Below are 22,186 nucleotides of genomic sequence, written 5' to 3' on the forward strand. Positions count from 1 at the left end.
AATGGATTGTTTCATAGAGGTGTTGACTTTCTAAGATCATCTGATGAGTAGGTGCCATCATCCGTATTCATTATTTGACTTAGTTCCACGCTGCTTTTCTTTCTACATTCAATAATAAAGTGATGGAAAAATAATATTTTCTTTTCATTCTCTTCTGGCATTCGACATGGGCTGGTGTGAAACATTCTATCCCCCCTAAATCCAGTCAATTTTTTCGCTAAAATCGGTACTGAATTATAACAGGGCATCTACTCTTTGGAAGGTGCCTAACTGAATTCAACTTCTGGCCTGCACAGGTCAGTGAGCATTGTGGACAGCTTGCCTGAGAAACTAGCAATCATATATGAGAATTTGCATTGAAAAAGTTTCGACTATTGTATTTTACAGACTATAAGATGCTGCAGGTTATAAGATACACCTTAATTTTTAAGCAATTTTGAAAAATAGCATTTTTACCATTTTTATTATCAGAATGCAAAGCCAGACTAAAAAAAAAGTTCTTAATTTATATAATTGAAATGAGAATAAAATCCCTGAAAATCGTCTTCTAAACTTTCTTCTTCTTGTCTTTCCTCTTTGTCATCATCGTCATCCTCTTCACTGCTATCGAGAGCATTACTTATGCCACTCTTCATGAAAGATTTAAAAATAATGTCTTCTCTCACTCTAGACCACGACTGTTTTATCCACGGATGCACTAATCTGATTGTAGGTTGTTTCAAAGCTCTCTTTGGTGTGAATTCATGTTAGGTTTCATCTAGCATCCATTTGTTCCATTCCTCTCTTATATACACATTAAATGGTTTATTTATCATAACATCGAGAGGTTGCAATTGTGGAGTAAGTACTTCCAATATAGCAGCAAGCGTTGTATTTTCCTGTCTCAATTTCTGTTTCACAGAATTTTTCAAATGAGTACTAAACTGATCTAGCACAAGAAGAGAACTCTTCTTCAATACAGCATCTTTCCCGCTCTCCCACACTCTGTTAATCCATAATTTCATACTAGCTACGTCCATCCAATCCTTTTCATGTACGTGAACAACAATACCCAGCAGTATTTCAGAAGGTTTTGGCAATATTTTGAGCTTGAAAACTATCACTGGATTAAGTTTAGTACCCTCAGCACAACATGAAAGGACAACAGTGTAGTGCATTTTTTCATATCCTCTTGTTTTTATAGTTACAGTTTTAGCACTTTTCATGGCAACAGTTCTGTTACTCAGCACATCAAATGTCAGAGCAGTTTCATCCGTATTCACTATTTGGCTTAGTTCCACACTGGTTTTCTTTCGACGTTGAAAATAAAGTGATGGAAAAATAATATTTTCTTTCCATTCTCTGGTATTTTCTGGGATATTTTGGTTTTGCTTCACATACGAAATCCATGACACTTTATAAACCTGTAGCACCAACCGACTGCACCCTTAAAGTCTGTTAAGTTCACCTGTAGCATTAGCCTTGCGTATTTGAAGCATTTTTGTATTAATTCCAATGTCATTTGTCCTTGAATCCTTTTCAATATGTCATCTTCTAGTTTTGACCATTTTGCATTCAATCCTCTATTTACACGTTCAGTCTTCCTCATTTTTTTCAGCTCTTCTTCACTAACACACCAATCACGAATGGTTTCTTCTGTTAATGGAGGGCCAAAATGCTGCTTAGCTGCTCTGTTTCCATGTTCTTCGGCATATGCTATTACTTTCAATTTATAGCCAGCACCATATTAAAACCTTTTATTTTTTTCCATTATGAAACACTAAAAAAATATTGTACTGTTACTGATAACACAAATCCCTTCAAATTCAAGTTCACTAGCACCACAGACTGCAATGACACACTGTAGGCTAGGCAGCGGTCTGGGTTTTTGATGGCAGGGCAGGAGGAAGACAGTGTTAGCAAGCTTGTGAATCCCTGCAACTGATGTTCGTTGCACCAGTGCACTGCTGCTGCCAGTTGAATCCAATGTTGCCAGACAGAGCTATGTTTCCCGTGGAATCGAATATGTGGCCATTTTTAAGACTGGAGGGAATTTAAAATCAAACACTGGACATTTTTACATAAATTAGAGTATAAGACATGCCTGATTTTTGGAGGCAATTTTTTGAAGGAAAAAGTGTGTCAAAGTCCATAAAATACAGTATACCAGGTTCTGCTTAAAGTATCAGGACTGTCCAGATGAACTACAGAAACTTGACATCCAATGCTAGACAGTTCTTTATATGCTGCACACCAGCAAATATTAGGCATTTCCTCATGCAATGTAGAGAACAATGGAAGTTGTATAGTGGAGTATTGAAACACAATATAACATCTATCATTTCAGTGGAAGATTTCCAGTTTAGAGACTGCATAGCAAACAGCATTTGCAAGATCATGTAGGATCTACTATGAAACTTGCAGGTTCCCAATTAACTCAAAAGTTTATTATGTAACACTACAGTACACGGTTAGAATGGCATTTGTGTTATCAACTGTTGTTGTTGTTGTGGTCTTCAGTACTGAGACTGATTTGATGCAGCTCTCCATGCTACTCTATCCTGTGCAAGCTTCTTCATCTCCCAGTACCTACTGCAACCTACATCCTTCTGAATCTGCTTAGTGTATTCATCTCTTGGTCTCCCTCTACGATTTTTACCCTCCACGCTGCCCTCCAATGCTAAATTTGTGATCCCTTGATGCCTCAAAACATGTCCTACCAACCGATCCCTTCTTCTAGTCAAGTTGTGCCACAAACTTCTCTTCTTCCCAATCCTATTCAATACCTCCTCATTAGTTACGTGATCTACCCACCTTATCTTCAGCATTCTTCTGTAGCACCACATTTCGAAAGCTTCTATTCTCTTCTTGTCCAAACTGGTTATCATCCATGTTTCACTTCCATACATGGCTACACTCCATACAAATACTTTCAGAAACGACTTCCTGATACTTAAATCTATACTCGATGTTAACAAATTTCTCTTCTTCAGAAACGATTTCCTTGCCATTGCCAGTCTACATTTTATATCCCCTCTACTTCGACCATCATCAGTTATTTTGCTCCCTAAATAGCAAAACTCCTTTACTACTTTCAGTGTCTCATTTCCTAATCTAATCCCCTCAGCATCACCCGATTTAATTTGACTACATTCCATTATCCTCGTTTTGCTTTTGTTGATGTTCATCTTATATCCTCCTTTCAAGACACTGTCCATTCCGTTCAACTGCTCTTCCAAGTCCTTTGCTGTCTCTGACAGAATTACAATGTCATCGGCGAACCTCAAAGCTTTTACTTCTTCTCCATGAATTTTAATACCTACTCCGAAATTTTCTTTTGTTTCCTTTACTGCTTGCTCAATATACAGATTGAATAACATCGGGGAGAGGCTACAACCCTGTCTCACTCCTTTCCCAACCACTGCTTCCCTTTCATGCCCCTCGACTCTTATAACTGCCATCTGGTTTCTGTACAAATAGTAAATAGCCTTTCGGTCCCTGTATTTTACCCCTGCCACCTTCAGAATTTGAAAGAGAGTATTCGAGTTAACGTTGTCAAAAGCTTTCTCTAAGTCTACAAATGCTAGAAACGTAGGTTTGCCTTTTCTTAATCTTTCTTCTAAGATAAGTCGTAAGGTTAGTATTGCCTCACGTGTTCCAACATTTCTATGGAATGCAAACTGATCTTCCCCGAGGTCCGCTTCTACCAGTTTTTCCATTCGTCTGTAAAGAATTCACGTTAGTATTTTGCAGCTGTGACTTATTAAACTGATAGTTCGGTAATTTTCACATCTGTCAACACCTGCTTTCTTTGGGATTGGAATTATTATATTCTTCTTGAAGTCTGTGGGTATTTCGCCTGTCTCATACATCTTGCTCACCAGATGGTAGAGTTTTGTCATGACTGGCTCTCCCAAGGCCATCAGTAGTTCTAATGGAATGTTGTCTACTCCCGGGGCCTTGATTCGACTCAGGTCTTTCAGTGCTCTGTCAAACTCTTCACACAGTATCTTATCTCCCATTTCATCTTCATCTACATCCTCTTCCATTTCCATAATATTGTCCTCAAGTACATCGCCCTTGTATAAACCCTCTATATACTCCTTCCACGTTTCTGCCTTCCCTTCTTTGCTTAGAACTGGGTTGCCATCTGAGCTCTTGATATTCATACAAGTGCTTCTCTTCTCTCCAAGGATCTCTTTAATTTTCCTGTAGGCAGTATCTATCTTACCCCTGGTGAGACAAGCCTCTACATCCTTACATTTGTCCTCTAGCCATCCCTGCTTAGCCATTTTGCACTTCCTGTCGATCTCATTTTTGAGACGTTTGTATTCCTTTTTGCCTGCTTCATTTACTGCATTTTTATATTTTCTCCTTTCATCAATTAAATTCAATATTTCTTCTGTTACCCAAGGATTTCTATTAGCCCTCGTCTTTTTACCTACTTGATCCTCTGCTGCCTTCACTACTTCATCCCTCAGAGCTACCCATTCTTCTTCTACTGTATTTCTTTCCCCCATTCCTGTCAATTGTTCCCTTATGCTCTCCCTGAAACTCTCTACAACCTCTGGTTCTTTCAGTTTATCCAGGTCCCATCTCCTTAAACACCCACCTTTTTGCAGTTTCTTCAGTTTCAATCTGCAGTTCATAACCAATAGATTGTGGTCAGAATCCACATCTGCCCCTGGAAATGTCTTACAATTTAAAACCTGGTTCCTAAATCTCTGTCTTACCATTATATAATCTATCTGATACCTTTTAGTATCTCCAGGATTCTTCCAGGTATACAACCTTCTTTTATGATTCTTGAACCAAGTGTTAGCTATGATTAAGTTATGCTCTGTGCAAAATTCTACAAGGCGGCTTCCTCTTTCATTTCTTACCCCCAATCCATATTCACCTACTATGTTTCCTTCTCTCCCTTTTCCTACTGACGAATTCCAGTCACCCATGACTATTAAATTTTCGTCTCCCTTCACTACTGAATAATTTCTTTTATCTTGTCATACATTTCATCAATTTCTTCATCATCTGCAGAGCTAGTTGGCATATAAACTTGTACTACTGTAGTAGGCATGGGCTTTGTGTCTATCTTGGCCACAATAATGCGTTCACTATGCTGTTTGTAGTAGCTAACCCGCACTCCTATTTGTTTATTCATTATTAAACCTACTCCTGCATTACCCCTATTTGATTTTGTATTTATAACCCTGTAATCACCTGACCAAAAGTCTTGTTCCTCCTGCCACCGAACTTCACTAATTCCCACTATATCTAACTTTAACCTATCCATTTCCCTTTTTAAATTTTCTAACCTACCTGCCCGATTAAGGGATCTGACATTCCACGCTCCGATCCGTAGAATGCCAGTTTTCTTTCTCCTGATAACGACGTCCTCTTGAGTAGTCCCAGCCCGGAGATCCGAATGGGGGACTATTTTACCTCCGGAATATTTTACCCAAGAGGACGCCATCATCATTTAATCATACAGTAAAGCTGCATGTCCTCGAGAAAAATTACGGCTGAAGTTTCCCCTTGCTTTCAGCCGTTTGCAGTACCAGCACAGCAAGGCCGTTTTGGTTAATGTTACAAGGCCAGATCAGTCAATCATCCAGACTGTTGCCCCTGCAACTACTGAAAAGGCTGCTGCCCCTCTTCAGGAACCACATGTTTGTCTGGCCTCTCAACAGATACCCCTCCGTTGTGGTTGCACCTACGGTACGACCATCTGTATGGCTGAGGCACGCAAGCCTCCCCACCAACGGCAAGGTCCATGGTTCATGGGGGGTGGGCTTGTCAACTAATAGGACCAAAGTGAGTATTATGTGTGTATGTATGACTACTGATCCATACTGCACAGTCTGCATTGCAAATGTATTGATGACAGTAAGAATCCTGCGTGGAATAAGAATGTATGAGATATTTTGAAATTCACAGAGACCACATTGGTTTTCATTTCAGTTTTCCTCAAAGAAATGAAATCTTTACATTTTGGAGCCTGACTGAAGAACAGCCAGTGAAAATGAAAGCTGTCATAACTAGGGAGGATCAGCTGTCAACATAATACAAATAAATACATAAGATATGGCCATAGACTGATTCTGACTATTATTTCAGATATGTATTCTGATGAATTCAAAATTTCTGCCGCATTGCGATATATTACGAATAGTGATTTCATCTTACAATGTAACCAAATAGCATTTTTTGGCATCTGAGTAAATAACACACCACATGTGCATTCTCATTATCATGCATTGAAAACTTTTTAATGTAGTAAAAAGTCCGGGAACTCTTTCAATTATTTATTGCACAAGAACTAAACATCATACAGATGTCTTACATATTGCATTTTGAAAAGAAACTATGAAAGTTCTTTTTTTACATGCATTCGATATGTGAACCATGAGTGACCTGGCAGAAGTCAATACAGTAATCGAATTCTTGCCATACTGGTCACAGCATGGCATTGTCGACTGTTGCAGTCGTTTCCCATAATCTCTCCCAGAGCTCTGCTACATCATGAGGTAGAAGCGGTACATACACCAGACCTTTAATGTGTCCCCACATAAAAAAGTCACGCGGAGTGAGATGCGGTGATTGGGGAGGCCTTTTCATGAAACAGCTGTCCTCTTCTGTAGCATGGCCGATCCATCGATGCAGCAGCTCCGTGTTCAGGTACCCACAAATTTCACTATGAAAATGGGGTGGAGCCCCATCCTGCTGAAATATGAAAGGAGAGTACGATTGCATTTGAGGCATCAGGCATTGCTGCAACAAGTCCAAGTAGGAATATCCAGCGACAGTGCTCTCAGCAAAGTGCTCTCGCAACTGAACTCGCCAAGTTTGCGACTAGCGTTGACTATCGGCAAATTACCAAACCACGCTGTGGCAGCATACATGAAAAAAAAAAAACCTTTCAGGATTTCTCTTCAAAATGACATATGTATGATATCTGTACAATGTTTGGTTCTTATGGAATAAATAACTGAAAGTATTCCCAGACTTTATGTACACACTGTATTTCCAAAAAAGTTTCTTTTTTTATAGTTTATTAAGCACACCACAATTCACCAAGTATTTTGTAGTACACTGTTGACACAAACCTGTGGTGAGCACTGTGGCAGCCTGTGATAGTTCTTGATAAAGATGGTAGTTAGGTAGTAATGATGTTGCTGTAACTTCATCTGATCCACATCGTATATCTGCCTCTTCGCAAAGCAAGCTGAAGCAAGACATCGCTACCAAAACTGCTTCTATGTCAATGCTCCATAGGTACATGAAAAATACAACCTAAATGGAAAGAGAATATTGCAAATGATGAAATGTGTCAGCTTACCAACTTCATCATACAAACAGTAAGTCATCAGATAACACACTTTAACTGTAGACAGAAAATTACCTCTGCAGCCTGCTATTACTTTATTACATTAACTGTGGTAGAAGCCTCATTAAAAAAGAAAAAATTATGGAGGAAGAGGGAGGGAGGGAGGGAGGGAGGGAGAGAGAGAGAGAGAGAGACTTTACTGAAAACACTATAATCCTTTCAGCTTCTTCAACTCCCATGAAAGACTACAGGTCCATATTTTGTATCAGATTCTTAAATCTAGCAGGAGATTTTATCTTTAACTCCCAACATCATGCACCATGCCATATTTTCAGAAAACAAAACTAAAAGTTGATTACAAATACATAACTACAGAAACATTAAATCTATATTTAAATGCACCTAATCATATTGTTATCAATTGCTAAGAATGTTATTGAAAACATTATGTCATCGTCCCTCATTCCGCAAAAAAGTTGGTAATTTACTACACACAAATTTCTGCTTGATAACTGCACTCACCATAGAAAAATGATGGAGGGTGTAGTGAATTCCCTGTCCAATAATGATGTCAACTTCCACCTCTGGAACTATACAAACTCCAAGTTCAGCCTGACGCAATCTAAAGATGTACCTCTATTATGATTGTAAACTTAGATCTCAAACTTGCCAATCTTGACTTAGTTCTAATTTCCAGCTCATTACCGTGATCTCTGCTTATGGTCCACTGAGGCTCCTTTTCTCAACCACCTTCTTCTAAAACACCATGAGCTTTGAGGTCTCATTTGCTGCACCAGTTCTCATCCGAATTCAGTTTAGAACTGATTCTTATTGGTATCTACCATATATCCCAAAATTGAAACTCTTCTTTTATCACTTTTCAGTAAAATGTAATTTGTTGGTATGGAAACCTACCCTTTGGCAAAGCATGTGCTTTACTGATTATATATGACAAATTAAATCTTTGAGCCCAACTAGAATTTGAACCCAAACACAGTATTACGTACTCACAAAGCAGCAACATATAAATTGAAACTTCCTGGCATATTAAAACTGTGTGCCCGACTGAGACTCCAACTCGGGACCTTTGCCTTTCGCGGCCAAGTGCTCTACCATCTGAGCTACCAAAGCATCCTCATACAGTTCATCCAATTTGTATACAGACTGCTGTTAGAGCAAGAGAAAGACTGGTAGATTCTACATTCCTATACGAATTTCCAGATTTCAGTTCTTGAAATGCTGTCAAATTTACATCTTCCAAAATAATGTCAATGGGCACCACCATATTAAATTAGCACTGTCCAAGAAATGAAAACAAACAGGCATGCAACAACTGTCATATGATCCTCCTTTTGCACTATTCCCTTTCTGTGCAGCTAAATTGAGAAAATTCTGGGTAGATAAGGGGCAAAAGATGTTTTTCGCACACCCAGGAAATTAAAACAGATGCTGCATGCAGTTAATGACAATACTGCCCTAAGAGTTCCTGGAAGTTACAAAATCCCTTGCCAGCACAACAACAATTATATCAGTCTGTAAAGATTCCAAATATCAATGACACATTAAAATCCAAGTTTTAGAAAAATCATCTGTTGCCGAACACAGCCTTCTGAGTCAACTTAAATTATGATGAAATAAAACTCTTGTTCCACACTAAAACGTACTGGGACTCTCTCATCAAACAAGCAGTAGAGATCACTAAGTGCAAAAATAACTTCAACTGGCACAGCTGCATTTTGGCACATAATGATCACTTCTCAAGGCTTCAGTAAATTTTACATTCCATTACCACCTTAAGATGGTAATCCTTCACCAACATGACATCTGTACAGTTTACCTAGTTAAGCAAAGGGAACTCCAGGTAGGAGTTTCGTGGAATGATACACTGCAGTTTACTACTGTTGAATTCCATTTCTCCTTCTTACACGAGGCACAAAATGATGTTCTCACAAATAACCAGATTTCTGACTGAGAAAGTTCTTGTGTAACTTTTCCTCATGTACAGAATGTAGATGGCATTACTCCCACCTACTCTGCGCAGCTGCACTGAAATGCTTGTCATTTGCATGCCCAACCATTGGATTCCAATATGACTTTTGTTGCACGCTGGCTTTATGGTTTTGCAATTTTTATGGCCACCTGTGTAGTAATAGTAAGTAGCAAATTGTAATAATTATTGTAGAAATAATTTATATACACAGATACATGCACTGTATGATTTATTATAGCTGTATAGATAATATGCTCCATTTGAGTACAATAAATAAATAAGTAAATAATCTACAATATTAGGAAAAAGACAGACGGCTACTTACCACAAAGATGACACTCTGAGTTGCAGACAAGCACAACGGAAATACTGTCACACATTTAGCTTTCAGCCAAAGCTTGCTTCAGAATAGAAAATACACATGTATTCGCACAAGCAGGAGCATGTAGGGATTAGATGAAGGTAAGACCAGAATGCCTCGCACAACTTCAGGGCATTGTGGGGCAAGGAGGTGAGGGGTTGAAAAGAAGAGTTGCGGGGACATGGAAAGACAGGCGGGTGCATTGTCAGAGGGCACACACAATGAGGGTGAGGGGACATGAATAGGAAGGAGATGATGTGTGAAGAGTGTGGGTACAATATGTTACCATAGACTGAGGCCAGGATAATTTTGGGAATGGAGAATGTATTGTAAGAATAACTCCCATCTGCACAGTTAAGAAAGGCTCGTGGTGGAGGGGAGGATCCAGCTGACCCATGTTGTGAAGCAGCCTATGAAATCAAGCTTATTATGCTCAGCTGCATGTTGTGTCCCAGGGTGGTCCACTGTGCTCTTGGCTGAGTTTGGTGGTGGCCATTTATACTGGTGGACGTTGGTTGGCAGTCCTAACAACATAAAAAGCTCTGTAGTGACTGCAGTAGAACTGGTATATGACATGGCTGCTTTCACAAGTGGCCCAGCTTCTGATGTGGTAGGAGAAGCCTGTGAGAGGTTTGGAACAGGAAATGCTGGCTGAATGGATTAGGCATGTCTCACACCTGGGTCTTCCACAGGGATATGACCCTGTGACAAGGGGTTTGGATTGAGAGTGGCATAGTGATGGACCAGGATGTTGTGGAGATTGGGTGAGTGATGGAACACAACTTCAGGAGGTTTGAGGAGGATTTTCAGTAGGATATTGCTCATTTCAGGGCCTGATGATAGATAATCAAAGCCCTGATGAAGGATGTGGTTCAATTGTTCTGGGTGACAAAGGGGGCACTCGTTTCTTGCTGGTTCTTGGGGGTGATGGAAAGTTTGGAGGTGTGTGTGTGTTTGTGTGGGAGGGGAGGGGTATCCATTTCCCCACACATCCCCCAATCTTTCTACCACCCTCAAGAACCAGCTACCCTGGACTGGTACAACTGAACCACATCCTTTGTCAGGGCTTCAATTACATATTATCATGCCTTGAAATGAAGGCATCCTACCCAAAATCCTTCCCAATCCCCCTAAAATGGTGTTCCATCATCCACTGAAAATCCACAACATCCTACTCCATCCATATGCCACTCCTAATCTCCAGCCCTTGTCAAAGAGATCATATCCCTGCAGAAGACCTGTCCAATCCGACAATCTAGCACTTTCTATTCCTGTCTTACCACAGGCTTAACCTACCCGATCAGAAGCTGGGCCACCTGTGACAGCAGCCATGACACATACCAACTCTACTGCAATCACTGCACAGCTTTTTATATTGGTATGAATGCCAGCCAGCAGTCCACCAGGATAAATGACCACCATCAAACTCAGCCAGTGAGCTACACTGTGACACAACATGCAGTTGAACATAACATGGTTGATTACAATGGCTGCTTCACAAGCCGGGACAGCTGGATCCTCCCCTCCACTAGCAGCTTTTCTGAACTGCACATATGGGAGTTATCCTTACAACAAATTCTTCACTCCCAAAATTATCCCACCTCAACCTACGGTAACCTAGTGTACCAACACCCTCCACCCAACAGTTTCGACCCCATCTGTCATTTCATCTCCTTCCTACTCATGCCCCTCATCCTCATAGTGTGTTCCCTCAGCTAATGCACCTACCTGTCTTTCCCCTTCCCTGCTCCTCTCCTTTACCACCCCCATTTCCCCACCTCCCTGCCCCATAGCCTCCTGATTCTGCACCTGGCTGTCTTGTCATGCATCCATCTAGTCCTTGCACGTTCTGTGCTCACTTGCCCCCACCCCTCCCTAATACACACCACACAACCTGTACACTTCTATCCCTCCCCCTTCCCTGCCTCACTCCAGATTGCTGCTTTTGTTTCACATGATAGCTGCATTCCAATCCAAGTTGCTGGAGATGACAGTCATGTGTGCATGATGTCAAGAAGGCTTCGGCCAAAAGCTAAATGTGTACAGTCTTTTTGTTGTGCCTGTCTGCTAGTCAGCATGTCACCTTTACCAGTAATAGCAATCTATATTTTTGCTAATATTGTAGATCATTTCCTTAGTTATTTGTTCTACACATTTTATCTAGAAAGCTAAAATAGGCCATACAATGCACATATCTTCGTGTATAATAAATTATTTCTACAATTATTGCTACTCACAGATGCCAACTTTGGAAAGAAGCTATCAGTAACGATGCAGACTAGAGAATTTGGGGGGCGGGGGATTGCCTGGGCAGCCATGCCCAGACTTTTTTTTTTTTTTTTTTTTTAAATCAACAGTAATAATCTTGATTTGAAGCCTAAATGAAAAGCCTGAAAAGTAAAAATTTATGTCTTTAACCCCTAGTAAGAAAGACAAGGAAGGGTGCTGGAAATTTAAAAATTACATCTCAAAGCTATGTTTTTCAAAATATAAAATGCAAATGTTATTTTAAATCAAAATGTTAGTGGAGAGTGAAATAAGATCAATTTTTAAAGGACAAAACAGTTAAGAACATTGCATCATCAGTAAGCAGAGTGAAAGGAATTTCCAAAGAATTAAAAAAAAGAAAAAGAAAAATGTGTAACAGGCATGCAAAATGAAAGTATACAGTGACACTTCAAACAGAATCATATTGACAAAAAAGTAAAATATAGATCACACACCTATTTTGTCATAGTAACCTGTTCTCAAACTACTAAAATAAATGAAATAGCAAATTCCGTAATTTTAACAAGGACCCCCTAGACTGTAGTTTTAACCTAGAAATCATTATAATTATGGACAAATCATAATATATGGCATGTCTGACCATTTGATATATCCTAATACAACACTGCAGGCCATAAAAAATACAACATCATAAAAGTAACATGCAACAAAAGTTGTACTGATATTCAGTACTTTGGTTGCAAATGACAAGCATTTCAGCACAACAGACCAAAAGTAGGCAGGTGTAATGCCATCTACATTCTGTACCTAACGAAAAGTTACACAACAAGATTCTCATTCAGAAATCTGGTCATTTGTGAGAATGTCGTTATGGCTCACGTAAAAAGGAGAAACACCTATGTGGGAATTTGACAGCAGTAGGATCGTGCCCTATCAAGACTGCAGGTTATAGCTCCTTGTTATTGCAGCTTGTGATGATCAGGGTCTTATAACTGTCATGTAAGTATGAAATCAATAGGTTCAGGAGGGTTATACTCAGTACCATGACAATTTTAATGACACCAAAGTTGGACAGACATGTTATTTGTTCAGCTGTGCAGAATCGTACAGCTATGCCATGCACCAAGAATCAGGAAATGGATATGTTTGCAGCAGGATATTTCCCCAGATAGACAGAGCAACAATGTCTGGCACATCACAGACAGTCAGCAGAGCAACCATTGTTACAGCTTCCCTTGACATGGCAGCAGAGAGAGGTGTGCCAAAAATGGTGCACCCAACAACAACAATGGACATGGGAATGACGCTTCATGTTTTCAGATGAGTCCTGGTTATGCATACTGCTTCACAATGGATGAATCTCCAAGGAGAATGAACATTGTAAGATGGCATTTATCATCATCATACAGGCCGAACACGTGATATGATGGTAAGGGATCATGTTGAGTATGTTACATGGTCACCTCTGATTCACACAGCCAGCAATCTGGACAGCAGGCATTGCATTTCTGATGTGTTAAAGTTGATGGCTATCTCTATCAATAAGTTCTTCATGATATTACTTTCAACAAGATAATTCAAGATAACATGTTGCCAATGCTGTCCTGTCCTACCTTGACAAAGACGGTATTTGATTGTTGCCCAAGCCAGTATGTTCTCCAGATCATTCACCCACTGAAAACATCTGGTCATGGGTTGCCAAGAGACTGGCATACTTTCACTCGTCAGCCACTATGACTGATGAGCTCTTGCATAGAGATGAAGTAGCATGAAGTGGCATATCTGTATCTCATATCTAAGCCCAGTTTGACTTAATGCCCAGCCAGGTTAGGCCAATGTTGCTTCCAGAGGTAGTAGCCCTGTGCACTAAATTTCACACCCTGTATACCACCAAATCACTTATAAATTTCACCAGGTATTCTTCCTAACACACTGTATATGCACAAAAAGTAAAGTTTCATTATTTTCTATCCTTCTTGATGTACCTACTATAATGGCTGCAAAATACACACACAAAGTACAAAAATAAATAAATAAAAACTACTTCCAAATGTAACAAAACTACTGCTGACCACAGCCTATTACACAGTGTTGATCGTAGCTGGTATTTATCCTGAGTATAGATGGATCCTTTCATGTACCAACAAGTTTTTCGCTGCTTCTGGGTTGTTGGCCACACAGAAGACAATAATTGTTAATTGTTTCCTCTCTGTATCTAACAAATGTTAGCCTCCCCTCCTCTGGCCAGTTTTTGACTTTACCAGTGAAGTATTTGAACATTAAAATTTTTTCATAAGTGCCATACAAATTTTTTATGAAGCCCTGCATAAAAACTCTCGTCATCACTAATACCATGCATCACTATGAAATAAACTGATTTCACAATTGGATAAAGCTGCACAAGAACAGCATGAATTCTTTCTGTAAGGAACTTCACTCTTACATGCTACCTCTAAATTCTTTTGCAACATTAGCACTACTCACACATTGCTCTGCAAAACTTACGGACAAGGTAGATAAAGTAACGTAACATAATAACGACACAATGAAAATTAATGGAAGTGTGGATGCATGTTACCAGAGGCCTCCCAGTCATTCACAGAAAGCCAGGCATCACATGACGTAAGACCACTGTGACTAAACTGCCAAATGGGGCTGGTTGGCCCTGCAACACGAGGCAGCTGAAGGAACAGGAAAGCCAAGTGTGTGTTAATTAGCAAGCAGCTACAATGCACTGTGGTGGTGTTCCTCATAACAACATGGTCCGCAGAAAATATCTGGATGACTTTACTTGATGAAGAGTCATCAGGAAACTGGAAGAAGGACAGAGTGTCAAGTGTAGCCCAGTACTTTAGTATGAAATAAACTGATTACACAATTGGATAAATCTGCACAAGAACAGCATGGGGAGCATTCTGAACCACAGACTCTGCTGCCTGAATGAGAGGAGGTGACTGACCAAGGGTCAACTACAGCAGCAGACTGCTACATTGTGCATCAGGCAAGAAGGGACCCACATCAAACATCGGGTGCAATTGCAACTAAAACAATCTCAATCTCATGCTCCTCAGTCACACAGCGACTGCATGGGAGTGGTCTGTTTGCTCGATGACCAATACGTTGTGTTCTGTTGACGCCCATACATTGGCAGCACTGTTTGCAATGGTGCCAAGAGCTTAGTGACTGCACAGTGAGGAATGAGGTCGCATTCTCTTCTTGGATGAGAACAACTTCAGTCTGAGTGCTGATTCTGGATATATCTCATACAGTTACAGATGGGAACACATAATGCACCTTGGAACATTCTCAAACATGACAGCTTTGCTTCAGCCCTGATTTCATTTTTATGGATGACAATGAGTGAACACATCAAACAGTGCAAGTGGAGGAGCTCTTGGAACAAGAGGATAATCAGTAAATGGGGTGGCCTGCCTGTTCCTTCGACTTAAAACCCATCGAGCATATGTGGGATGCTTAGGAGACACACATTGCAGCACATCCACACGTAACAACAACTATGCAGCAGTTGTCATTACACTGGTGGAGGAAGGGAGCATGCTACCACAAGAACTCCTTGCCAACCTTGTGGCCAACAAGGGAGCAAGTTGCAAAGCCAGGGGATGAACACAGATCACAGCGATTTCAGTGTAATTATTACTGTCTTTCAATAAAAATGTCATCTCATTACGTATTTGTTTCAGTAATGGTCTGTACTATGCTGTAGCAGTTCTTTCTATGTATGGTTCAAGTTCCATAAACACAATGAAGTTCATAAGCAGAGGGCACATGACGCAGCAGTGATGACACAAAATATATAAATACTTTGATAACAAGAATTATCGTATGGCTTGGCAGCTCAGTGGTAAAGTGATAGCCTATGAATTCAAAGGTTTTTTGTTTGAAGCCTCGTCAGTCCTAGGCTTTTATCTGTCATATCTCACTACTTTCATCTCTAGTAGTTTGTTAATGTGAGAACGCTGAGTTGCACTGACGTTCAGAGGCCACATTAAAGTGTAGATCCCCCTAAACTGGCTGGGTATGTCAGTTCGAAGGTCAGAGGGAGACAACAGATGACATAACACCCCCAACAGGACCATAGCAATTAAAACACTGTGGTGTTCAAACCAACCTACAGGTCAAATATGGCATTACCTTTAGATTCATATTAACACACAAAATAAACTACCAGTACAAAAATGTCAATTTAAAGCCACAGACTAAAGTTATGCACACCAACATAAGATAATGCAACCATACTGTACTGTACCTCTAATTTAATATGTGCTTGCTTGCATATAGCGATCTGACTTCCGACATTTGCATAGTCCTTGTGGCGTAATAAAAATGCATTTCTGCAAACAAGTATTTCTCGCAGCCACTTTAAAATATCTGTATAATTCATAATTTGATGCTGGATTAGTTTCTGAGAGATGGAAAACAACACCTGTGAACTGAAAAGGATTAAAATACTAATTATGTTCTGATGTGCAATTGAGCAAATTGTCACCTTGTTTAAAGTATTGTAAGCAGTACTATAAGTAGCAGAAACACAATCAAAATTATAAATTACTACTCATAAGCCAGGTTTCAGTAATACAGCTAACAGTATAACACTACCACAGAAATGCTTTACACTTTAAAGTGATTTAGCAAAAGAAACGCAACAGTTTAATATACAAATAACTCCAAATACAGCTTCAAATTATCAAATATTTTATTTAAAATTGTGTCTGCAACTACACACTCACATCTTACTAAATTATTAAAAATCATTGGCTTCTAATCAAGTTTTGGTTAGGAATAAGGCATTACACCATGAAATAATAAGTAGTCTACTCATCAACTGGTAATATTAATTATCTGCTGGTAGGGGTAAAACAACACAGCTTTGAGATAAAGATATAGTTAAGAGAAAGTAATACTACAGTTGTATGAAACAAATATCTTCAAATAGAAATTGGGAGAGGCTGTCATTTATCTGTAGCAAACAGATGTGTAGCACACGGGCACCTTTAACAACACAAAAAATTTCGTTAACTTCTCAGTACTCACTGCATACTGTTAAGTATCTTTATGTATCACTCACCAATCATTATCTCCAGTCTGGACTCTCCATTATCACAGTATAAAAATTAATATCTATAAAATTAATATTCTTTTACTTTGAGGAGCTGAAGTAATAGTTCACTGACTACTGGAAACTACCAAGAACTTTGCTAGCTATCAGATGAATCCTTTCTCTGAGTTATAGGGTACTCATGTGCACAAAGCCCAGGTAATGCAGCCATACAGATGTGTATGTGTGTGTGTGCGTGTGTGTTTGTGTGTGTGTTTGCGTGTGTGTGTTTTGTGACTATAATTCTGTAAAAGGTTTCATCTGAAACTTGCAATGTTCTCACTCTTATTGATGTGCTTTTCGATGACTCAGCAACTCTACTACTCAGTGAATTGTATTGTATTGTATTGTATTGTAAAAACCAGTATTTACACTATACCATGAGTTTTCACTGTAATGCAAATTAATATCTATTGTTTTACCTACGAAAAAGTGTACTTCAAGCTGGTTAGCCTCTAAAGACAAAGTGTAATAGTGAAAGCACAATTCTTAAAAATAAAACCAATACAGTTCTCATGTTTAGAGGTCACGTTTGTTCCACATATAAAAAAGTCTGCACAATTTTAGCTTCCCTAACAAGAAAACAAATTTAAAAATGAGTTTGACAAGCAACTATGAGCCGCTGACCACAAGCACACGTAGTAGTAACAGTATTTTTCCTCTGGTTAATACTGCAAAATATGGAATATGTTCAAAAGTGAGCTTCACTGATGACGTCTGCAATTTCAGAGATGACGCATCCATACAGTTCACTGGCCCACTTATAGAGGCCACCTTTGTTAGCCTCCTGGCGTGCTATGGTGAGCCGTCAAAGAAACGGTATTATTTCAAAGATTGCCTGTTCTATAACCTGTATTACTGTTATCCAATCAATGTGTTCAGTGTTAAGCATAATCTGCACTTCACTGTATCTTACATGTTGCTCTATACAGTATTACGTTCCATAGATCATGTTTGTTCTTGCTGTAGCAAACAAGGCGACAAGTGAGGATTACGTTTTCTCTATGTGTTATTGTCAGTGCTACATCGCCCAGAAAACATCTTGATGGAAGAAATACTCCAACATATCATTGTCAGTAGCAAGCTTTCGCAGAAGAACAGCAGGCTCTCACCACCGCTCTCAATCAAGTGGCATCTGCATGTTTGCGGCAGGTTACTCTCCCATCAGTGCAACCATCATCCTTTCTGACACATAATGAATCAACTGAAGACTGGGACTCCTAAAAGCCATGGCTATATCAAAATTTCTATGTTTTTTGCATTGGAAATACAAATCTGTGTAGTGCTTTCTTCCTTTCCTGCTTTTGCCACACAGTTATCACTTGTTATGCCATCTTGCATCTTTGCAAGAATTGGCCAACTTATCTTCTGATGAAATGAGCAAGCTTCTCTCTTTGCAAGGCATGTAGAATTTTTCCATTGTCAGAAACACCCAAACCAATCTTACAAAGCCTGGACTGCTGAATTACGCAGGTTGAGCCATCGTCGTAAAGTTGTCACCAATACCCATAAAGAATCCTAAGCTGACCACATGGTGCATGATATTATTCGTCTGGCCCCAGATAGGGAAGTCCACAAAAAAGCACTTCAATGTGAGAATCCAACACGTACAGATGTGCTCAATGTAGCACAATCCTTTGAGGTATCATGGGCTGTAGGCAATCAGTTTGCTATGTTGGGAGAGGTATCGGAAGTTTACTCAGTCAACCTCTTAGGCACACTGCAAGTGTCCAGGATGACAGGGAAGCCGTTGCAGCAGCACAACCTACAACCCAGTATTACATGCAGGAGCATCAGTTACAGCCACAGCAGCAACAGGCCACGTAAAAACAGTGGCTGCGTGTCCCCCTTCCGTCCAACATGTGTGTACTGCATGCCCTAACCATTGGGCTGTTTGCAAAGGTGTCAAAAGAAAGGCCACACTGCACTGGTGGGAGGACACAGTAGTAATAATGGACATAAATTGTATCTCAACAATGACTGTTTCCCCGAACAAACTGTTTATTGACTTGCATGTATTTAATAAACTGCTAAATATGTAAATGGGCACAGGAGCTGCAGCGACTCTAGTAAATGCAAAAACGTATGTGGACTTGGGCTCCCCTCCCCTCACACAGGTTTCATGGAAGTTGGTTAGCTACAATAAACAGCACATTCCGATCCTAGATCAGTTCTCTGTTCACGCTCTTACACATCTGTTGTTCACTCCCCTCACCTTCCTTGTTGTGGATCACTTCCATACTGCAGATCTGTTTGAGTTAGATGAGTTTAATGCTTACGGTTTCTCCATTGCCGATGAGGTAAATGTAGTTTGAGACCAAGATCTGTATCAGCAACTGGAGTTCCTCTGCTCTGACTTTTAATATCTGTTTTCCCTTGGGCTCAGTTGTGCTACTACTTTTCAGGCCCATCTTACCATGAAAGAGTCTGCCTGCCCTTGTTTTTTTTTCAGGTGTGGCAGGTGCCTGTCATGTCACACAACTCTGTCAAGGCCAAATTAGACCATTTGACCTATTTCTTCCAGTGAATGGGCTATGCCACAAGTAATCGTTAAAAAGCCTACAGATGAGCTTTGCCTCTATGGCGACCTCAATGTCACAATTAATATGAGGGTTGCCCAGTAAATAATGCCCCATATTTTTTTTCTCCGAAATAAAAAATATTAGAAATGTGAAACTTTAGGTGCGAGTTATTTGAAGTTTCCCGCGTGTGTACGCAAAGTTTCAATTTCCTCCGACAGAGAGCGGTGGTGTAGGAATGTTCTAAAATGGCGTCTGCAAGTGACATCCGTCAGAAACAACGTGCAGTGATTGAATTTCTCGTAGCAGAGGAAGAAACCATGGGCAATATTCATAAACGCTTGTGCAACGTCTACGGAACATCTGCAGTCGATAGGAGTACTGTTGGTCGCTGGGCACAGAGGGTGAAAGCATCAGAGGGCGGTGCTGCGGAGCTCCGAGATTTGCCGCGGTCGGGAAGGCCTCCCACGGCTGTCACGCCTGACATGTTGCAGCGGGCTGATGTTCTCATTCGACGGGATCGACGCATTACGACTCGACAATTGGCACTGGAGTTGTCAGTAAGCAAAGGAAGTGTGGATGTGATTATCAATCAGCTTGGATACTCAAAAGTGTGTGCAAGATGGGTTCCTCGGTGTCTTACTGTCGATCACAAATCCCAAAGAAAAGACATTTCTTTCGATTTGTTGCGACGCTTTCACGTTGACGGGGAGGCCTTTTTGTCACGGATTGTGACAGGTGATGAAACTTGGGTGCATCATTTTGAGCCCGAAACAAAAAGACAATCGATGGAATGGCGTCATGCTTATTCTCCACAGAAGAAAAAATTCAAAACAGGTCCTTCAGCCGGAAAAGTCATGATGACTGTGTTTTGGGATTGCGAGGGCGTAATTCTCATTGATGTGATGCCAAAAGGCAGTACCATTAATTCAGAGGCTTATGTCAAAACATTAGACAAACTTAAGCAGCGCTTCCGGCGCCTTGGGCGTCATGTTAACCCACAGGATGTTTTGATTCAGCATGATAACGCTCGTCCTCACACAAGTTTGAGGACTTGTGAACACATCGCGAAACTGGGTTGGATAGTGTTACCCCATCCACCCTACAGCCCCGATTTGGCTCCTTCAGACTTTCACTTGTTTGGGCCAATGAAGAATTTCATTCGTGGAAGACGTTTTGCCGATGACGAAGAAGTGATTCACGAAGTGACAACCTGGCTCCGTAGGCAGAGTAAAGATTTTTACCGGCAGGGAATACACGCTCTTGTGTCTCGCTGGAAAAAGGCCGTCGAACTTGAAGGAGATTATGTGGAAAAATAAAGCAAGTAGACAAAACATCAGTCTTTCACATATGTAAATTTGATTGTTGTGGAATAAATACTTCTGGAGAAAAAAAATATGGGGCATTATTTACTGGGCAACCCTCGTATACAGTCCGTGATAGATACATACCCTCTGCCCCACCCTGACAAGTTGCTTGCAAAATTATCAGGTGGCCAGTACTTCTCCAAGGACGATTGTTCAGAAGTGTGCCCTCAGCTCCTCTCGAATGAGGATACTAGGCGTCTTATTGCTGTCAATACACCTTTCGGTCGAAACCCACATCGATGCTTGCCTTTTGGCATTGCTAGCTCACCTCCTATAGTATTTTAGCAGTTTTTAAAACAGCTGACAGCCTCCGTGGCGGCTGCATCAATTACTTCGACGATAACATTGTTTCGGGTTCTTCCATTGAAGACCGCCTTAGAAATCTCCGATTGTTTTGCAGCCAGCACCACGATAGCTCGAGCCGAGTGCGCTTTCCTGGGCTTGTGGTTTCAGCTGCTGGCTCAACTGGGTTCCTGCCATCATCTAGTGTTCCTGGGGCAGGTGCCTCTGCATTGCTTGCACACCTGATCGGCAGATGTCCTGTTACTTTGACCAGCTGCGGGTGAGCACGGCGGGGTCTGTTCCTGAGGGCCCACTGCCTCCCCTGGCCCCACTGCCGCAGATGCCTGTTCCTGTGTCGGAGACGGTCCAGTTCGCACCGCAGCACGGGTCACCGCCTGGCAGATTGCTGGTGGGGGTTCCTGCCTCTGCCTCCACTCCTCGACTGCCATCGCTGGTACAGTCTCCACTGCACCTGATGCCATAGCCTCTGCCATCTCTGTCGCTGGGTACTGTGCGGCTGTTGTCTCCGACGCCCCGCTGACACCTCCCAAGCCAACTGTTGACCTCAATGAGGTGCCATCCTTGGTCCTGCCCAACAGCTTCTCGTGAGCAGTGGCACAGTGTGCGAACCTGAACCCTCAATTACTTCCGTCCCTACTTGCCGGTGGCTGCGATCGCTGGGTGATGAAATGGACGTCAGACCGTCACTGGTGTTTTCTGTGACTCACAATCTCACTGCCTTGTGAGATCAGTGATTTTTTTTCACAGTACCCGTGTTTTTTTTTGGTACCAGTGCTTTTTCCATCCCAGAGCTTTTTTTCTGTGCCATGCATTTTTTGTGCCTAGTGTTTTTAAGTATGGATGTGATGTACATTCTCTCACAACATGTGCAGCTTCACAGTACCCTGCATTTAAACAGTTCACAGGCCCACTTACAGAAGCCACCTGGGTCAGCCCCCCTGGCATGATCTGGTGACCCATGAAAGAAACAGTATTATTTAAGTGATCACAAACAG

The 22,186-nt window shown here is 40.9% G+C and overlaps 1 protein-coding gene across 1 annotated transcript in view; it reads right to left on the bottom strand.

Annotated features, from left to right (window-relative positions):
• The window catches only part of LOC126262186 (neurofibromin), a 502,919-nt gene that overhangs the window by 356,923 nt on the left and 123,810 nt on the right, over positions 1-22,186 (bottom strand). Inside the window, exons 13-14 of the mRNA XM_049958602.1 lie at positions 16,154-16,337; positions 7,086-7,272 (exon numbers count right to left, since the gene is read on the bottom strand). Coding sequence (XP_049814559.1) covers positions 7,086-7,272; positions 16,154-16,337 — 371 coding nt within the window. The remainder of the gene's footprint in view (positions 1-7,085; positions 7,273-16,153; positions 16,338-22,186) is intronic.

Source organism: Schistocerca nitens, chromosome 1, assembly GCF_023898315.1.
Source record: "Schistocerca nitens isolate TAMUIC-IGC-003100 chromosome 1, iqSchNite1.1, whole genome shotgun sequence".
Lineage (NCBI taxonomy): Eukaryota > Metazoa > Arthropoda > Insecta > Orthoptera > Acrididae > Schistocerca > Schistocerca nitens.